At 48.9% G+C, this 17,283-nt stretch overlaps 8 protein-coding genes across 8 annotated transcripts; 4 read left to right on the top strand and 4 right to left on the bottom strand.

The window, feature by feature from the left end:
- Positions 1-28: 28 nt before the first annotated feature.
- Positions 29-1,220, bottom strand: PHATRDRAFT_40163 (predicted protein; the record flags this gene model as incomplete). Its single annotated transcript, XM_002184070.1, has 2 exons — positions 29-496; positions 573-1,220. The coding sequence occupies 2 exons, from the start codon at positions 1,218-1,220 to the stop codon at positions 29-31; spliced, it is 1,116 nt and encodes a 371-aa protein (XP_002184106.1).
- A 948-nt stretch (positions 1,221-2,168) lies between these two features.
- On the bottom strand, positions 2,169-2,747 carry PHATRDRAFT_40162 (predicted protein; the record flags this gene model as incomplete). The annotated part of the gene is made up of 1 exon (XM_002184069.1): positions 2,169-2,747. The coding sequence occupies one exon, from the start codon at positions 2,745-2,747 to the stop codon at positions 2,169-2,171; it is 579 nt and encodes a 192-aa protein (XP_002184105.1).
- A 547-nt stretch (positions 2,748-3,294) lies between these two features.
- Positions 3,295-7,144, bottom strand: PHATRDRAFT_49455 (predicted protein; the record flags this gene model as incomplete). The annotated part of the gene is made up of 7 exons (XM_002184068.1): positions 3,295-3,553; positions 3,629-4,113; positions 4,147-4,374; positions 4,439-4,539; positions 4,758-4,876; positions 5,021-5,058; positions 5,120-7,144. The coding sequence occupies 7 exons, from the start codon at positions 7,142-7,144 to the stop codon at positions 3,295-3,297; spliced, it is 3,255 nt and encodes a 1,084-aa protein (XP_002184104.1).
- A 1,378-nt stretch (positions 7,145-8,522) lies between these two features.
- On the top strand, positions 8,523-9,900 carry PHATRDRAFT_49454 (predicted protein; the record flags this gene model as incomplete). The annotated part of the gene is made up of 2 exons (XM_002184186.1): positions 8,523-9,031; positions 9,271-9,900. The coding sequence occupies 2 exons, from the start codon at positions 8,523-8,525 to the stop codon at positions 9,812-9,814; spliced, it is 1,053 nt and encodes a 350-aa protein (XP_002184222.1). The 3' UTR covers positions 9,815-9,900.
- Positions 9,901-10,219: 319 nt separating this feature from the next.
- PHATRDRAFT_49453 (predicted protein) lies at positions 10,220-11,127 on the top strand. Its single transcript, XM_002184185.1, has one exon. The coding sequence runs from the start codon at positions 10,446-10,448 to the stop codon at positions 11,046-11,048; it is 603 nt and encodes a 200-aa protein (XP_002184221.1). The 5' UTR covers positions 10,220-10,445; the 3' UTR covers positions 11,049-11,127.
- Positions 11,128-11,814: 687 nt separating this feature from the next.
- Positions 11,815-14,192, top strand: PHATRDRAFT_40158 (predicted protein; the record flags this gene model as incomplete). The annotated part of the gene is made up of 4 exons (XM_002184184.1): positions 11,815-11,927; positions 12,175-12,625; positions 12,802-12,988; positions 13,012-14,192. 4 exons carry the CDS (start codon positions 11,815-11,817, stop codon positions 14,190-14,192), a joined length of 1,932 nt encoding a protein of 643 aa, XP_002184220.1.
- A 118-nt stretch (positions 14,193-14,310) lies between these two features.
- PHATRDRAFT_49451 (predicted protein) lies at positions 14,311-15,635 on the bottom strand (the record flags this gene model as incomplete). Its single annotated transcript, XM_002184067.1, has 3 exons — positions 14,311-14,457; positions 14,536-14,576; positions 14,654-15,635. 3 exons carry the CDS (start codon positions 15,633-15,635, stop codon positions 14,311-14,313), a joined length of 1,170 nt encoding a protein of 389 aa, XP_002184103.1.
- A 450-nt stretch (positions 15,636-16,085) lies between these two features.
- Positions 16,086-17,114, top strand: PHATRDRAFT_49450 (predicted protein; the record flags this gene model as incomplete). Its single annotated transcript, XM_002184183.1, has 1 exon — positions 16,086-17,114. The coding sequence occupies one exon, from the start codon at positions 16,086-16,088 to the stop codon at positions 17,112-17,114; it is 1,029 nt and encodes a 342-aa protein (XP_002184219.1).
- Positions 17,115-17,283: the final 169 nt, after the last annotated feature.

Genomic DNA, 17,283 nt, shown 5'->3' with positions numbered 1-17,283 from the left:
GAAAGAGTTTCATGTTTGGCGGATCTAGCTAGCTCACAAAAGTTACTCTTCCTTCATGAAAGGCCGCATCGTATTCACTGGCGCGCTTCTGCTCATAGAATTCTCGCTCTGCTGCCATTTTCCGTTCAAATTTGGCTTGGTAGGCTTCCTGATTGCGTTGGATGCGTTCCACAATTCGTCCCATGTTAAATTTGCTCGGAATGTCCATCAAATGCAATAACCCAGCTTGTTCCGCATGCCGGTACCGATGCGTCTGTGATTTCATCTCAAATTCACCAATGTCGTGATCGTTGGTACCGACGACTTCCGAAATATTAAGTGAGGCAATCATTTCCATGGAGACATCATACGGTGCGTCAATCAGAACGTCGTCAGCGAATCGGCAACCCAAAACACTGAGTACGCGTTCATGCAAATTCATGAGTGGCAAGTTCATTCCCCGAACGCGATTGACGGTGGCATCACCGTGAATACCGACAATTAGATAATCACCACGCTACGGTTCCAAAAAAAGGCATCGGTTAGTAACGGGATGATTCGGCAACACAAAAACAGCACTCAGGCTTTCTTACTTCACGAGCAGCTCTCAGGATCGCCACGTGGCCAGGGTGAAATAAGTCCCAGGCTCCATCGATGTAAACAACCCGCATGTGTGGTGTGGGTGCCTGTACGTCGGCACTGAATAATTGCAGCATACGACTAGTCGTCAAAAATTTGGATTGTCGCCCGAGCCACTCCCGCGAACTTCCAGGAGATTTTGGCACCTCATCGTCTCGTTCGTCGATCGAGGAAGTCTCGTTGTGATAGTGGTGTTCCTTGGTCATGAGGAGCATACGGCCGACAATGTCGGTAGTGGAAACTCCTTCCGTTCGTGGAATTCCCCTGTACTTTCCGGCTTCCTTGGCGGCGGCATATACATCTTTACCGTCCACGATGCACGGGTCGTCACCATGAATGACGTAATCGATCTTGTACGTTTCAATAACGTAGTCTAAATATTCGCGATTCATAATGTATGGACAATTGGGCAAGATTTCGTCGACAAACTTGCAAGCACTAACCATGGTCATCCGTTCCTCGTCGTTCATGAGGGGAGGCCCTTTGCATTGGCTGATAGACTCGTCCGAGTTGACTCCGACCACCAGGTGTGTTCCAAGTGAACGACCAAGACGAAACGCATTCATATGTCCGTAGTGAAGCAGATCAAAGGCACCGTCCATGAAAATGCGTACTTCTTTTTTGGTGTCGTCCTTCGGGAGTGTCAAAAGCTTTTCCTGCAGGTAGCGTAATTTAGCCTGTGCCTCCAACAGCTCCTGATTCAGTTGTTTTCGACGAGCTGAATGGTGCTTATACGCAAATGCGGTGACAACGACGACTAGAAAGGTGTAGGTCCAGGCCTCCGGCGTTGGTAAGCTGTCCTCGGGGAATCCGACTACTAGCAATATCTGATGTACGATCGGTAAGGTATACCGTATCAAGACCGATTGGCTCAAGGAGCCAACCACATGCACAACACTTTCCATGACAAAGGCCACAAAGGTTCGATTTGTTGTGTTACGCAGCGACGACGACGCCAACGGTGCCGATGAATCTTCTACGATGGTGTGAAGATGTCTCATTCTGGAATGGGAACTGTTCGATCTCTCGCCACTGGGTAATCAAACAATTGCCGGTCGTACGACAAATTCGGAAGAAATCTGGTCTTCCGAATCTCGGGACTGCACTCGAGCAGCGTCACTCAGCTCTTTGGAGATTCGTTGATTGTGAATAGACAAGTTGTCTCCTCTGTCGCCGTCTTTAGAGATGGACTCTCGTTTGAGAACTCGCTCACAGTCAAGACCAACCCGCAAGTATCTGGAGCCACCGATGCCAGTAACAGTGCCTTCCACGCCGGCAATGTCACTCTCGCAATATCCGTTGTCATAAGATAATCACCAGTGGTACAACGACTGGTGGAGCAACGGGCGGTTTGCAACTTCATATTATGTCGAAGGACATACGGATGACGTAGTCTATTCGATTCAATAAACCTGACCCTGGAAACGGGTTCAATCTTGCATTACTACTACCTACAGTAGCAAACAGCAGGCCGGGTAGTTGGGCATGTCGGTAGATAGTTATAGTCCATTGCATCTCGTCAATGCTTGCCGGTATATTCACGTGTCTCTTTACAGTTCTCCGTTTTTGCTAGCTGTGTTTTGAGCGGCTTGTTCGGCGGCTTCCTTTTTGAGTCGCCGTTGTCGAATCTTTTCCTTGCGGGCGGCTTCTCGTCGCTCGGCTTCTACTTTTGCTTCCGCCAACACTCCTCGTAGTCTCAGCAATTCGTCGGTAGGGTTTCCGTCTCTGTCGTACAGTACACCCTCCAGTACTCCTATGTATTTGTATTTTTCCTCAGTCTCGTAAAAGCTTCGCCAGTTCTCGATTCCGTACATCTGCTGGGGTTCCAACACACTTAACGGCTTGGCGGCTTCTTCCTCCGTAAATGTACCCGTCACGAACGGAACCGATCCGTCTTTCCCCACAAACACAGAGTACGGTCCATTTTCACCATAGTATTCCTTCCCAGCCGTCACGTCGTAGACTTCACCGAGTATGCTGAGCCACAGGGCGTCGTTTTGTTTGCCGTCGTGCACCGCGAGTTCTTCCCGGGTCACGACTCGCAAACTCGTTTCGGTTGCGATGCATCTCCACACAAACGAAATTGCCAGCAGTAATAGAGAAATCGAGGTAGTCGACCGTTGCACCATTGCTCGGGGTTCTTTCTTTCGTGTCTCGTCTACGAATTTGTATTGGTATGTGAATACGGAATGTATTCACTGTCGAATCGGCGATTTCGAGGAATTTGTCACAATGAAAAGTGCGATCATGAATCCTGCGCACGCACGGTCGCGCGGTTAGAATGCAATGCAGGTTCCGCTCGTCGGTTCTCACGGAAATACGCTCACAATCGCATGCACTTTCCTACAGACCAACCAACCTATAATTGCGGTAACCGAAATAGGAAAAATAGTATCCAAACAGGGTTCGACTCCAAACTACAGTAAGTTGCGGAAAAACTCAAGCGAAGCATCTTACATTGAGACCTACAGAAGATTCATCTAAACAGTGATGCTCTCGACCAGATTTTGCTCGAAACCGCCCATGAGACTATATCGAGCCCTTTGCCACTTAGATTTCATTCGAGTCTATTCTTTCAAGTAGCACAAGAACGCAATAGATGCATTCTAATAGGCAATGAGCGAACTGGGACAGCAGGAGGTTGTTCTTTGCGACTGATACCGAACAACATACACCTTATATCCGTTGCAAAACCAAAGCTAGAGCTGCATCCGTAGCAGCCGTTCCTTCGACGCCATTGCCCTGTGTTCTCGTGAATTGTGACGGATTCGACCGAATCATGTCGGCAAGACTCGTGGAGCTTACATCCGGCAAGTATGCATGAGCGCAGGCGGTTGCCATTTCGATATCGTTGTCGTCGTCACAAAGACATACACAATGATCGCTCAAGACGTCCGGCAATCCGCCGCTCAACTTTTGCGCAATGTACTGACAGCTTCAGTAGCCACAACTTGTTTAGAATAACAAACGATTTGAGAGCACAGGCAAGTCGAAAAGGTCAAGAACTTACCAGTTCTTCTTTCCACTCGTATTCGGATAGAAGTCGACGCAACCAAGATTCGTGCTGGTAGATAGGCCTGATGGAACGCTGACAGCGCCATTCAAAAGTAAATTAAAAAGCGAAGAATTTGTTTGCTGCTTTTCATTGATACGAAAGCAACAGGAATATCCGTCGGTATCGAGAATATAGCCACGGCGAAGAAGGTCGGTCGCAAAAGTCCACAGAAGGCCTTCGCGTTCGGAGACTGGCTTTTGAACCGACTTGAAATCTAATATTTCGTTTCCGCTGTAACCGTCTTTTCCAGCGGCATCTTCCATAGACATCAACGCTTTCCATTTCAAATCTTCAGATAGACCGAACGGTTTGAGGGCCTCGTCGTCGGCGCCGTCGTAAGCTTCAGGCGTAAAGGAACGAGCTCCAGACTGCACCGGATAGAAAATTCTGCCCCCAGCCTCGCTGCAGTAAGCATCTGCTTTTGGCAGGTACGGAAGTCTCTTCATCAATGTGGTAGTTCTCATACCACTTACAAGTACCAGGGCGACGCCTTCTTGACGAATTTCTTGACAACGTTGAAGCGTTATGGAGGAAATTACTCCTCGAAGACCAGTTGCGCTTGGCGGAAGCTGAAGTATCCGGTTGCCTTTGATTTTAGGCAATAAATCAAGATCCGAAGGGTAATGTACTAGTGTTCCATCGACATCGCTAAAGACAGCAATGAGGTCTCTCTCACTTGTATGTTTCTGGTTCGTCTGGTCCTGATCGAGCGAAGTAGACAGTGGAACAGTCACAGAGTCCATTGACGAGCTTGCAGCAACTGACATGAATAGCAGCCTCACAAGCAGCCAAAATATTAATTTCGTGCGGGGAGATAGGAATGATAAATTTGAATGGCGATGTTGCATACTTTGAGCACACGCCGGCTAACCAGGGTAAGTTGGTTGCGACGTGGCAGTTGTGATATGATCTCCCGGCTGGAACAATCGATTGGTGAGCTCACTTGTTTCTTTCCAGAGCGTAGCTACCGATCAACGAACTCTGTCAAAGAAGTTCTATAGTGCTTAACCTTTCTAGAGTCCAAACCACGGATCGCTCACCGTCAATACTCTCTCCCGTCGTTCCCTGTCGAGAACAAACTTACGAAAGAAGAATGGAGAAAAGTATGTCGTTCGAGCCCAAATCATTCGGATCAAGGTCAAAATGACATTGTTAAAATTGAGCGAATTCCGTATTCCAATATTCACGACCAAAACAATTTGCCTAATCCCGCAGGATCAGTGAACATCTACACTTGTGACAGCCGCAATAAGGTCAACTCCTTGTATGTCAGCTCAAGCAACGCAATGATTTACAGTGGGTACAGGCTAAGAGGAGTGAATTGCCCTGGATGATTTGTCTTCTAACTTCAAATTTGTAGGAATTGGAAATGAAGGAGTAAACCTCTAAATGTAGATTGCAGTCGACAGACGCAAGATGCGCCGAACCACATTGTTATGCTATTACGTGATCTAGAAAGAAAATGGGCCGAAATTGTTCGGACGGATGTGGTACACTCTGTTCGGTTTTCTTGGGCCCGTCAATGGCTTTCTCGTCAGCCGTAGGCTCGTCCAAGAAGGCGTCTTCTTTTTCTTTCGCGTGCTCTTCAAGCGTTTCCAATTGTTTCTTCTCGACTTCGTCCTGATCCGCTTCGAATATTGGACTTGGCTCTGCTTGGGACACAAGTCGATGTCCCGCCACAGTGTTGCTAGGATCACGACGTGTCCCTTGCCCCACAAAAAAGCCCAAAACGGAACCAACTATTCGGATGGCGCGTTGGCGAATGGAAGATACCATGAAGATCCCATCGCGTACATTCTCGTACTGAACAATAGCCACCTTCATTGCGGTCCCGTAGAGTAATACCGAGGCGATCATCCGTCCAACGACCACCCTGGATTCGGGTGTCAGGAACTCGTTCAGCCGAAAAGCCAGTGGGAAGTGCCACTTGGGCGTGTCCGTTTCTGTTGCTTCGTGCCCATTTGTCTGGTGCGGTGGCATGATCATGCCACCGCCAGCACGAGGGGCTTGCGTAACCGAGACGGCGGGGGCAATCTTTTCTTCGACAAAGCGAGTCAAAATCCAGGCGAACAGTTTCGGCCGTCGTCGATGCGGAGCTGTTCCACCTCCAACGACCAAACTCCGATGTCCATGGAACGGGTCTATAGTCGCTGTATCCATCATGGACATGATACTGCTACTGGTACCCACGCCAGGCGTGGCACCGTTCGCAGGGTTGATGGGGGCATCTCCGTCCCAAACCACGGTGTATGGACATTCCAAGTAGCGCGCAAGGAATCGATCAATGGCCAAGGCTTGGGTTTTACTATTGCGCGAAGCAGAATCATCAAATTGCGCGGCAAATTCTTGAGCACTCTCTAGATTCCCGCACAATACAAATCCCACAATCCGTTCGGGTGCCAAATGCACCGCTGCTTGAATGGCCAAGACGGATTCACTGTCACAGCCTACCAAGACTGCCTTGTTCCAGCGTAGCGCATCCATGAGTTCCAGAACCAAATTGGTGCCAATTTCCGCGTCCAGTGTTTCGTCTATTGCACTGTTTGAGCTCTCTCTGTTGCCACCATCACTGCCCCCCTTGGTTCGTTCGCACGCCATGACACTGAATCCTCGTGCCGCCAATTCTTGGCCCGTAATTTTCCAGTGATCCACATTGGGTCCGAGAAGTATAAACGGAATCGATCCAGCCGAGTGGGTTCGCGCTTGATTGCGTCCGTAATAACGATAGGAAAGCGGTGATTCTAGCCGTAAGGAGGAAGGGTCCTCGGTGTTGGGATCCATTAACTCCCTTTGCTCGTGGTGGTCCGTATAATCGTCGAACTCTGTATCCTCAAACTCCAACGCGAGAGGTTTCTTTTGTTCTTCAAGTGTTGCCGTCTTGTCTTTCAAACTTTGGAGTCTCGTCGTTGCCGGAAAGAGGGGTTCGTTATAGGAAGGCGCTTGATCCGTGTCCGTGTCGGACGTGACGAGTCGAGTGGTCCTTGATTCACGGACGAGACTGTTGCGGTGTATTCGTGGATCCCTCGGAAGCGCGATATCGTTGTCGGTTCCGTTGCGGTGTTCGTAGAGTCGGAGCGATGCGGCGGACACCGCGTATGGCGAGGATAGATGGTTCGGTAGTCCGCTCCGATGCCAGTCGTCCGCGCACCCCCACGTCACTACGCTAGCGGCGATCACTACGAGACGCCAAGTCCAGGATAATCGACGTCGTGACATTCTTGGTGTGTCTCCAGTCCGGTCGGGAGCGAGCAGCAAGCCAGAGTATGCTAAACGGTGTAAGCGGGTGAGACGGTATAGGATGGGTATGTCTCCTTCGTTTCGAGATTCCCATCGGGTGACCGAGCGACGCAGGATAACGAGAGATTCTTTGGTTCGGACAGAAACGTGTCTCGGCCGAAAGGGCCTCTCTGTCGTGCGCGATACCGATGCGTACGACACGGCAGTGTCGGGATGCGCCCCCGTCACACACATCACCACAATCTCTAAATCTCTTTACATACGTAGAATTTGCTACCAGGACAGCGCCTATTCAAAATTTTATATCCGGATTGATGGAATTCACAGTCAGACAGCTCAAAATTCAATATCCGGGTTAGGGAAGTCAGACATTCAGACTGCATCTCTCTAGCTAGAGAGGGTCACTATGGCCAGTGACTGTGACTGCGACAAAAATACCGAATCGCTTCCGCATTGACTGTGGAACTCGCGTGAAACTCTGGTACACTGGCACTTTTTTTCGCTTGTCCAGAAAAACGCATGATGACTTGCTAGGGAAAGCAAGACTACGACGGACCCGGATGCCAACAGAGTATATTCCTGCTTGTCGCCTGTACCATCCTGTCAGATTGACTGTGAACACTTATCTTGACAATACAGAAACTCTGTCACTGAAAAGCAAATTTTCACCTTTCCGTCAAATTCTCTTGTTTCTCCTTTTTTTCACAGTTAGATAGTATCTCATCGTTCCTCCATGTCTATGCTTTTTCAGCTAAAATTTGATGGTGTTGTCTTACAGGTTAGCAGTAGTATTCCACCACTTGCTTGGGCTACTTCGACAATCTAGCGCTGACTGTGAGAGCATTCAATCACTGGATTATGCTTTACTTTACTACATAATCTATATCGTTTCCTGCTGAATGGAAACTTACCAAGTCCACGGGACCTGACGAGGAAACGAATGTGGCGAGATGTAATAAGGTTTAAATTGTAGTTTTTCCCGGTCTCATGTAATTTTGTGTAGGTAGATCCTTTCTCTCGCTCTCAAATGTAAATACTGCTTTTGTGAATACCTTCCGAAAGAGGCTCACTCAGATGAAGATGGTTATTAATGTACTGCGACATTTCGGGCTTCTCGAGTTGGTACATCCATCGGTTGGGTCGAACGAAGAAAGATTTAGAATATGACGGACGAAACATGAATTCATATGTATTGCCAATCTCACCGTTCCCGTAAAAAAAATGCTAATAAGTAACAAATACAAGATTGTATTTTCCGTCAAAAGACTTGTGATTGGATCGGGCATAATGGCATTCAAATATTTAACAGCAAGATTTGTTGTTTGATAGATCGTGACTGTGGACTACGAACGCAAAGTTGTTATGTTGTGCTATTTCCAACCCGACACATCTCCAAAACATTGGTATCCATTCCTCTTTCATGCATATGGGCCATATCACTATCGAGTATTCGGACAAAAATATAGTATTTTGTTTCGTTTTCGCAACTTAAAGTCGAAGTAGCGCAACGAGCCATTGATCTAGGATGATTGTTAGATTGAGAAGTGGTCAATCTGTTGGATACGTGCAGATTCTGTCTGTAGTAGCAATTGCCTTCCTGTCGTTTTCACAAATGTATGTGAGCATAAACGACGCAGTATTTTTTCCCGAAACATTTTTCGGTAGGGAGTCAACACTGTTGAAGACCCCCATTGGGATAGATGACACCAAGCGCGCTACTAGAAGGTATTTCGAGAATTCGACGGAGCGAACTTCACTGGAACCTGTTCCTAGACCTTCGATTGAAGACCTCGTTGTTGGACCAAAAGTAACGGGTAATGTTGCGTGGCTCCTGCAGTTTGCTGTGTTGGGATTCCCCAAATGCGGCACATCCTTCATGATGCGCTATCTCGGCCAGCACGACGAAATAGCCATGCTGACAGATAAGGAACACTGCGAACTGACTACGGGTACAAAAGACTCTTTTCTTGTCAAGACCCTGTTAGACAAACTTCCCAGCGGAAACTACGCGCGCGGCCTGAAGTGTCCGAAACAGCTAGAGGACCCTTTGGCCATGGATCGCCTCTTCCGGTATTTTCCGAATGTAAGAGTAATTGTTGGGGTCCGGCACCCCGTCCTTTGGTACGTACCTTTGATAGCACATGACGGAATCTTTACCAGAAACGAATCTATACTGACATCTTTGTTTGAAAAATATGAAAAAGGTTTGAATCTTTTTACAACTGTAAGTCTCCATGCGCTTCATTCTTCTTTCGGTACTGTCTTTTGTAGATGTTTTCTCACACAAGATATTTGCTTCTAGATCGTCATTTGGAGGGGTACCATCTACTACCAGCACAGGAGCTGATAGGGAAATGTAGGAATCTCAGTCCATCTACAAATGTACGTGCTGTATGTACCGAACGAGCCAAGTTTCACAATCATTTAGCTCGCTTGAGAAAGACGAGCATGGAGAGCACGGAGGAGCGACAGCACTTCTCGGCCGACGTGCAGAATGTGTCGTATGCCCATGGTTTCTCCGAAACGAAAGTGTTTTTGTACGATATGGCACAGCTCGAGGACAAAAACCAGAACCGTTCCGATATCCTTTTAGACGACTTGCGGAGTTTCCTGCGCGTCACGAAGCCTTTTTCTCAGAAGGTTAGGAAGGAGAAAAGAATAGTTTCCAACGCAATACGCATTGACATTTGTGACGTTGAGTACGACCATTTGCGCGAGGTACTTTTGGTTACCGGCGTGGAGGCATCGAGATGGATCCGTCGTTTTTTTGTCCATGCCGAGGGTGTGACAGTGTCGTCACCCGACTTTATGGATCAGTTATTGGCCAAGTGGGAAGAAGATCCTTGCGAAGAGCGCCGGGCCAAGAGCAACGCCTCTCTATCCAGGCCGGATCGCACTACCTAAACTGTAGGAAGTATTGATCAATTGCCTTGCTGACGCAGTCTAGATAAAGAAGCGAGGAACAGAATCTTTGCTAACCTTTGGAAACGAAAAACACGAACAAATTCATATGTGACGGTTGGATTTTCATGCTATGCTATACATAGGGTTTAGATCAAAGTTCTTATGTAAATTCGTGGGTATTGCGTTGGTAAAATACAGATACCTTACAATTCGTGCATATTTTGATTGGCGAGATCTGTCCCGAAGTACAGACAAATGACCACTATGGCCAGTGACTGTGACTGCGACAAAAATACCGAATCGCTTCGGAAGTGACAGTGAAACTGTCTGACACCGAGACTGGCTACCAAGGTGTAGCTAGGCATACTGTTTTGTCACGATGCAGTACTCACAGTCAGATAGATACCGGTACAGATCGTAGCCTCGGTCTCCATCGATCCAACTTGCAGGACACGCTGCTATAGGTACCGGTACCGGTACCGGTACCGAGTTTGCCCTTTGGAAATTGCGCAGACACTCGACGTGTTGCGGCGGCCAAGTCGGACCCAGTTGCCCGGCAAGCAAGTACGACTCACAGTGAGTGCATATCCCATCCACCTACCCACATACACACACACGGGCGCGTGTGACCATGGACGGTGTGGAGGATGCGCAGGACACCGTGGTTCGACTCGAAACGCTGGACCAAAAGCACTTGCCCCAAGTCGCGGATCTCTTTCGGGAAGCCTTTGCGAATAAAAGGTGTTGTGGAGTGTTCGCCGTGGCGGAGTCGGTGGCTGGAATGCAGAAAAGGTACGCCAGCTATTCCGCCGAAAAGTTTCAGTTGGGTGTGGTTGCTCTACGTGGCGATGAAGTGCTCGGCTTTTGCCAAATGACCACCCGGAAGTTGCCCATGTATCCTTCGGGGGCCCATCATTGCGAGGCCGGCGAAATGTACATCGAAACGATCGCCGTCAGTGACCGGGCACGGGGTCAAGGAATCGGAGGAAAGCTCCTGCGATGGTCGGAGGAAAAGGCGAGAGCGGAACACATGAAAAAGCTAACGCTGGAGGTCTTTCAAGGGAATCGTGCCATTGGTTTGTACGAAAGGTTCGGCTTCAAAATCGTTCCGCCCGACGGAGACTGTGTAGACGCGTGTTGTGAGAATGTGACAGTGTGCTGCTTCTTCGGTCGACCCTACGGATGGTGCCATCCCAAATGGGGGACACATATCATGATCAAACATCTCGAGTGAAATTTGGACACGCCACACGGGGTTCGCGATAGTGCACCCAAACCGATGTTTGATAAACTAGTTAGGATTGCAAGTTGTTATTTCCTAGTTGTTTACTTGGAGAGTTTCACGCCGCTGTGCAGTAGGCAGGCGACACATCCGAGTCTGACTGCTTTGTTACTAAATCCTAATGTTTAAAAGTCATAGCGGACTGTGTGCTTCTCTCACGGTCCGATTCTCTCATTGTTCGTCCGCTATTGTAGAGTCCAGCAATACGGGCTGCACAAGCACAACCTAGCTTCTCCAGAGAATAAAGTAAGTCTGCAACTGACTAGTGAATGGTCCTTTGCTTCCGATTCGCATACCTAGCCAATGCGTGTTAACTGTAAGTGTGACTCATAGTGTTTGATGCCCATAGGAAGTATGACCTAGAGGAACCAGTGCCGCACGACACACGAGATCTCAAGGATCCTTTCCGGCTGGGTTCGAAAAATTCAACGGTTCCCTTCCGTCCACGTGCAGTCGTTGTTATTGAGTTTTTTTTTGCGTGACTTGGTCACTGACCAAGATTTTGTTCACTGTCAATCATGTAAAATATTGCGCTGTAGAGAACCTGCTGGATCACACACACAATCAATACAGCGTTTTACAGCTAACAGCTATCCATTATCTTCTCGTCTTTACTGCTACCGCCCAGCGTTCACACGACTATAATTGGTGACCAACATACCTCGTGTATTGTTTTCATTCATTCACTCTCTCTTTCTGTTACCGTCTTAACCGAATCATGGCGGACTACGGTAGCCCCGGATCGCCTCGTACTCCACAAACGTATCAGATTGACTTTTCGGCGGTAGCGAGCGGTAAACGCATTGCGAGCTCGAAACGTCGCGTCCGATGGTACGTCTAGCCTCGGGTACCACCACTTTATCCTCGTGTGAAGCTTCCGTTCGAACCGATACAGCCAGATTGTTGGTGTTTGGGAACAGACAGTCTGTGTTGTGTTGTGTCGCATTGTTTCGTGTAACTGGTCCGTTGCTTAGATGATGGCTGCGTGGACTGGATCTATTAGGAACACGAGCGATCCCCATCGAACCAAATCTCACAGTCAACGTGGTATTGCGACTTGCTCTTGCTGTTTTCTTAGGCGCTTTGGATTCGCCAATTCGGAGGCTCTCGCCAGCGGTGAGACCGGCACGGCTTGTCGCGGTGAAGAACACGACGTGACGCTCGTTTGGTCGATTGCCTCGGGCAAGCGCCTCATTCTCGTCGACGGACACGAAGTCCACTACTCCAGCAGTCGCAACGCCATCTTTGACTTTTCCTGGACCATGCGCGGCAATCACGTCCTCAAGATGGTAGCCCACGTGTCGCCGCCACTCTCTCCAACCCCCGGGTTCCGGCAGTACGATTTCTTCATTGACGGACAGTCCTTTTTTACCTTTCCCAAGGTCTTTCGCCTCGGATTGGCACCCGGACAGGCTCCAGCGAGTCCATCAGGCGCATCAACATCCTATGCTGGTATGGCTCCGACTTCCGCCAGGCGTTCCGCTAGTGGCGAGATTGTTTCGATGGAAGCCCCCCACAACCCCGATGAGGTACGTCTCACTCGTTGTCCGGGATTTTGGTGATGAAACGCAGCATCGGGACGCAAACGAATACAGTGAAACGGATCGTTTAGACGCAAACGAATACAGTGAAACGGATCGTTTAGACGCAAACAAAATTGACCGTCTCGTCTCTTACCACTCGCATGCTTTCGTTCGTCCTTTAGGAGGAAGCGTATCTTCAAGAAGCCATTCGTCAGTCCCTCCGGGATGACACACCGGCTTCAACCTCGCGAGGAGCACCGACCAACCCAACTAGTGATCTCCTCGATTTTAGTAGCCCTCCAGCCGGTGCCCCGACCCAGACATATTCTCCGTCCACCAACGACCTCTTTTCTCCACAAGCATCGGCCAGTAACGGTCCCTATCCGTATCAGCAAGAAAGCAACAACATGTTTGCCTCGCAAGGTTCTATTACGTCGGATCCTTGGGGAGCTCCGGCTCCGGCAGCACCACGGATCCGTGGGGAGCTTCCGCTCCCGCGACACATTACGGATACGGAACACCAGCAGCTGGTCCATTGCCAGCCCTTACCGGGCCTGCGCCCGCCGCTACCGGATACGGTGGTTACAATACGGATCCCGTTCAGGCCCCGTACGGAGCTCCCGCACTCTATCCTCCGCCAGCCCAGTCCTACGCCCCCGCACCAGCACAGTACGGTGGGCCGGAACAAACCCACGCTCCGGATCCGGTGCAAGCACCGTACCAAGCTCCTGTTCAATCGCCATACCAAGCTCCTCCTCCCGCATCGGCGTGGCAAGTCCCGGCTGCGATTGCCACGCAGCCGCCGTACGGGCAAGATCCGAGCATTCCGCCGTCAGTGACACCGCAAGCCCAAGCGACGCCGTCAACAATAGGATTTTCTTCACCCCCACCCGACTTTTCTGGATTCTCCTCGGCTCCGCAAGCATCCGAGCCGGCGCAGGCGCCAAGCTCGGACCCTGTCGTGTTCTCCATGAACGCTCTTAGCGGCGAACAAAATGGACTGGTTGACAGCAACTCGACGGCCCAGTCCGCGTCACTGGTAGATCAGGCTTATTCCAAATTGGTCAATATGGATACCTTTTCGTTGGTTTCGAAGAATGACGAAGCTCGGTCCAATCCTTTTGACATGGGTAGTACTACGGTGGGTGGAAACGTACCATTGGCCCAAATGAGCAAGCATAAGAGTCAAACCGCACCAAAGAAAGAAGTCATGAGATCGCCTGCGCCGCCTCCAGGATCAATGATAGTTGCCAGCAATCACAACGGAAACTGGGGTGGCCAATACGGACAGCCGCAGCAGCCGGATATGCAGCAAGCGTATGGTCAGCAACAGTCTCCGATGCAACAGCAACCTCAATACGGACAGCAGCAGCCTCCGATGCAGCCGCAACCACAGTACGGACAGCAGCAGCCTCCGATGCAGCCGCAACCACAGTACGGACAGCAGCAGCCTCCAATGCAGCAGCCTGGACAACTCGGGCAACATGGACAGCAGCACTTTGGGCAAACTAATCAAATGCAGTATGGTCAAGCGCAGCAACCTCCAGCTCAACCAGGATACAACTATTTTTAAGCGATGCAGCAACAAAGTGCAGCATATTTATGTGTAACTTAATTTTGGATTCTGTGTCAAGAAGAAATAAAACGCCCTTACTAAGTCGCGTGCAATATGTATGTGGCGACTGTAGTGCCTATAGAAGCGGTTTTGAGCGCTCGCTCAAACCATGCAGCAAAATGCCTGTAGCCACAGGGACACTCAGTGAATCAACGTGGTCGTACATCCCGATCCTGAGGGTTGTAGTCGCAGCTTGGATAACGTCACAAGAAATTCCTTTCCCCTATTGTCAAAATGTAACATTCATTGTCAGAGAGAGGCAATTTTATTTCAAGTTTTCAATAGTGCGAAAGCGACATACCTCACTACCCACAATACAACACCACGATTTTGGAATAGCGCCTGTCGAGTGAAAAGAGGAGCGAACGGTCAACTATATGTATTCTTGACTTCGTTTAGGTTTAAAATGAAAGACATACCTTGTGCGATGTTCTCCAACAGAAGATCCGCTCTCGGGTCGATCACAGCTGCGTAGGAAGTGACTGCGAATGGTTCTTGCGATAGTGCAGTTAGGGCTTGAACTAAATTGTCGACTCGCACACATGGTATTCGGAAAATGTGACCCATGGACACACGCACCGCTCGACGGTACCATGGGTCGCAGCAATCCTTACTTAAAAGAACGGCGTGAACCCCAAACGCCGAGGCGCACCGTACAACGGATCCTAGATTTGCGGTGTCGCAAATTCCATCTAGCGCCAACAGGCGAAGCTCCCCTTCACCAGACATTCTTGTTTTTCTAAAATATTCCATCAACCAGGCAAAGTTACGATTTTCGGGGACGAAGCCGCATGCCAAGGCCCCTCTCGATATTGTAAATCCAGCGGCTTCGCTCAATACATTTTCAGCTCCGATCATGACATGGACTTTTGCCCTTTTAGCAGCCTCGCTTACACAAACAGTAGTATGCTTTGTCAAGTCAATCATCTTCTGAAAGTCGAAAATGAGCGAAACAGGAGGGTCGAAGAAGACACTCGGCTTTACAAAGATGGACTCAACCTCAACCGGAAAAAGTCCGGAAGAAGAATTGTTGCTTACAGTTAATTGCTGCATCAGGAGTCGGACAGTTTCTGTTCCTTCAGCAATAAAGCGCCGTCGGCCATCTTTCGCTCGGGAAACCAATGAGTTGTCCTGTAGATTAAAGTATGGAGACAAACGCTCGCGAAGAGCGTTTCCGGACGCGATGTTCTTTGCATCTCTCACGTCCTCTAGGTTTATCACCGAAACAAAGTCTGAATGCTTTTCGATCCACTCGTCCCGATTACTAATTTCTTCTCTTCTCTTTTCTAACTTCGTTTGTTTGTTTTGCCATTTTTGTATCTTCGCTTCCCTCGAACGCTTTCCGTTCATTCTTCTCGCAGTGCCATCTTTCATGTCATCACTGGATCGATATGGGTCCATCGTTGGAAGAAAGTAAGCAAGATGAGATTTCGACTTTCTCTATAACAGACTAGTGGAAAGAACCACTGATTCGGAGAGTTTCTTTAGCCTGTTTGTGAGAGACCAAACTTTTGTACTCATCGTCAATCGAGCGCCGTTCTTAGCTTTTCAATTTTCTTTGGACAAAACAGAACGACGGTCCTTTTTTTCGTTTTTACAGGCTGTGTCGATACGAAGTTGCCACTCGACTGATGGTGAGAGAAAGTGAGCTTACATTATTAATGTTAACTGTAAGTAACTGTCAAACAATATTTTACCGTCAATAGGTAGTTCTCCTTTTCAAACGCAAACGAGACAACAGACGGACGACGGCAAGTCTTTCGCCAACCATTTTGGGACGTGCCGTGCCGAATATGATTTTGCTCTGAAAAAGAAAAAACCCATTCACTGTCCGATTGTTGAAAGTCGACCATGGGATCCCCATTGGCTGGACAACGCTTGAAAGGATACCTTCCTGTTCGTCTTACGCTACCCCAGGTAGTGGAGGATATTGAGGATGAAACGTTTTTGTTCGTGAAAGAACATCAGTCTGGATCATCGGGTGGCACAACCGACAAAGGAACGACTCTGTTCGTTGCTAATGTGCCGGTCGTACCGTCCGTGCAAACCAAATTACTACTGCAGTCTATTTTCGGTCGATACGGAGAAGTAGCTCGTGTGACGGTTGTAGAGAATCCGCGCAAAGATCAACAACAGACTGGCGAAGAAAGGGCGGAGCAACTACTCGGCTCATGGACAACCAAATTCAGCCTACCTTCCTTTCTGGCACCGATTCATAACACCGGACGTTTCGCACACGTTGTTTTTACAACAACAAAAGAATTGAAACGAACCATGCAATCTTTGGCTGAGGTAATGGAAAATATAGAGGAAGATAATCAAGAGAGCTTACCCGGACTGACGCTTGACAAAATTGAGTTACAAACGCTTGCCGATGAGTCCGAACGCCGTCAACGTGAAGAGCAAGGTCTTGCCAGCGACAGCGAGATGGAAGAAAGGCGGAACGACAGCATCCCAGGAATTCTGAAAGTTGCCGAACGCTATCGGCGAAGCTGTCGAGCCATTTCACGGAATGCTTTGTTGGAGGAATGTAACCGCGTGATGCAAGAATACGAGGACACGGAAGAAGAGAATACTAGGGCCCGTCAAGCAGCATTGAACGAACCCGATGAAGACGGATTCATCACAATTTTGCCATCGTCTCAAGCGGGGAACAAGAGTGAACTGGAAAGCGATCCGAGTGTTCAAAGGCGTCGAAAGGGACAGCAGCGAAGTCGAAAAAAGAAAGATGGTGCTGGCAAGAGTGAACTCTCCGACTTTTATCGATTCCAGACAAAGGACATTCGCAAGAGGACATTGCAAGACTTGCGCCAGCGCTTTGAGGAAGATCTGGCGAGGGTCAAGAGAATGAAAGAGGAGAATCAGTATCGACCTTTTTGAGGACATGGTGAGGCTTTTTTAAAATCATAGGTAGTATTTGTCAACAGTGCTCACGGCTGTCCATTGAGTTTGGCTTTACATTTTCGTAGTCTGTACAGATTTAGTGAAATTTGATCATGCTGCCCAGATTTTCAAACCGTTCACAAGAGAAGGAAGACCCTGCAAACAA

This window comes from Phaeodactylum tricornutum, chromosome 22, assembly GCF_000150955.2.
Source record: "Phaeodactylum tricornutum CCAP 1055/1 chromosome 22, whole genome shotgun sequence".
Classification (NCBI taxonomy): domain Eukaryota; phylum Bacillariophyta; class Bacillariophyceae; order Surirellales; family Neidiaceae; genus Phaeodactylum; species Phaeodactylum tricornutum.
This window is presented reverse-complemented; position numbering and strand designations above follow the sequence as displayed.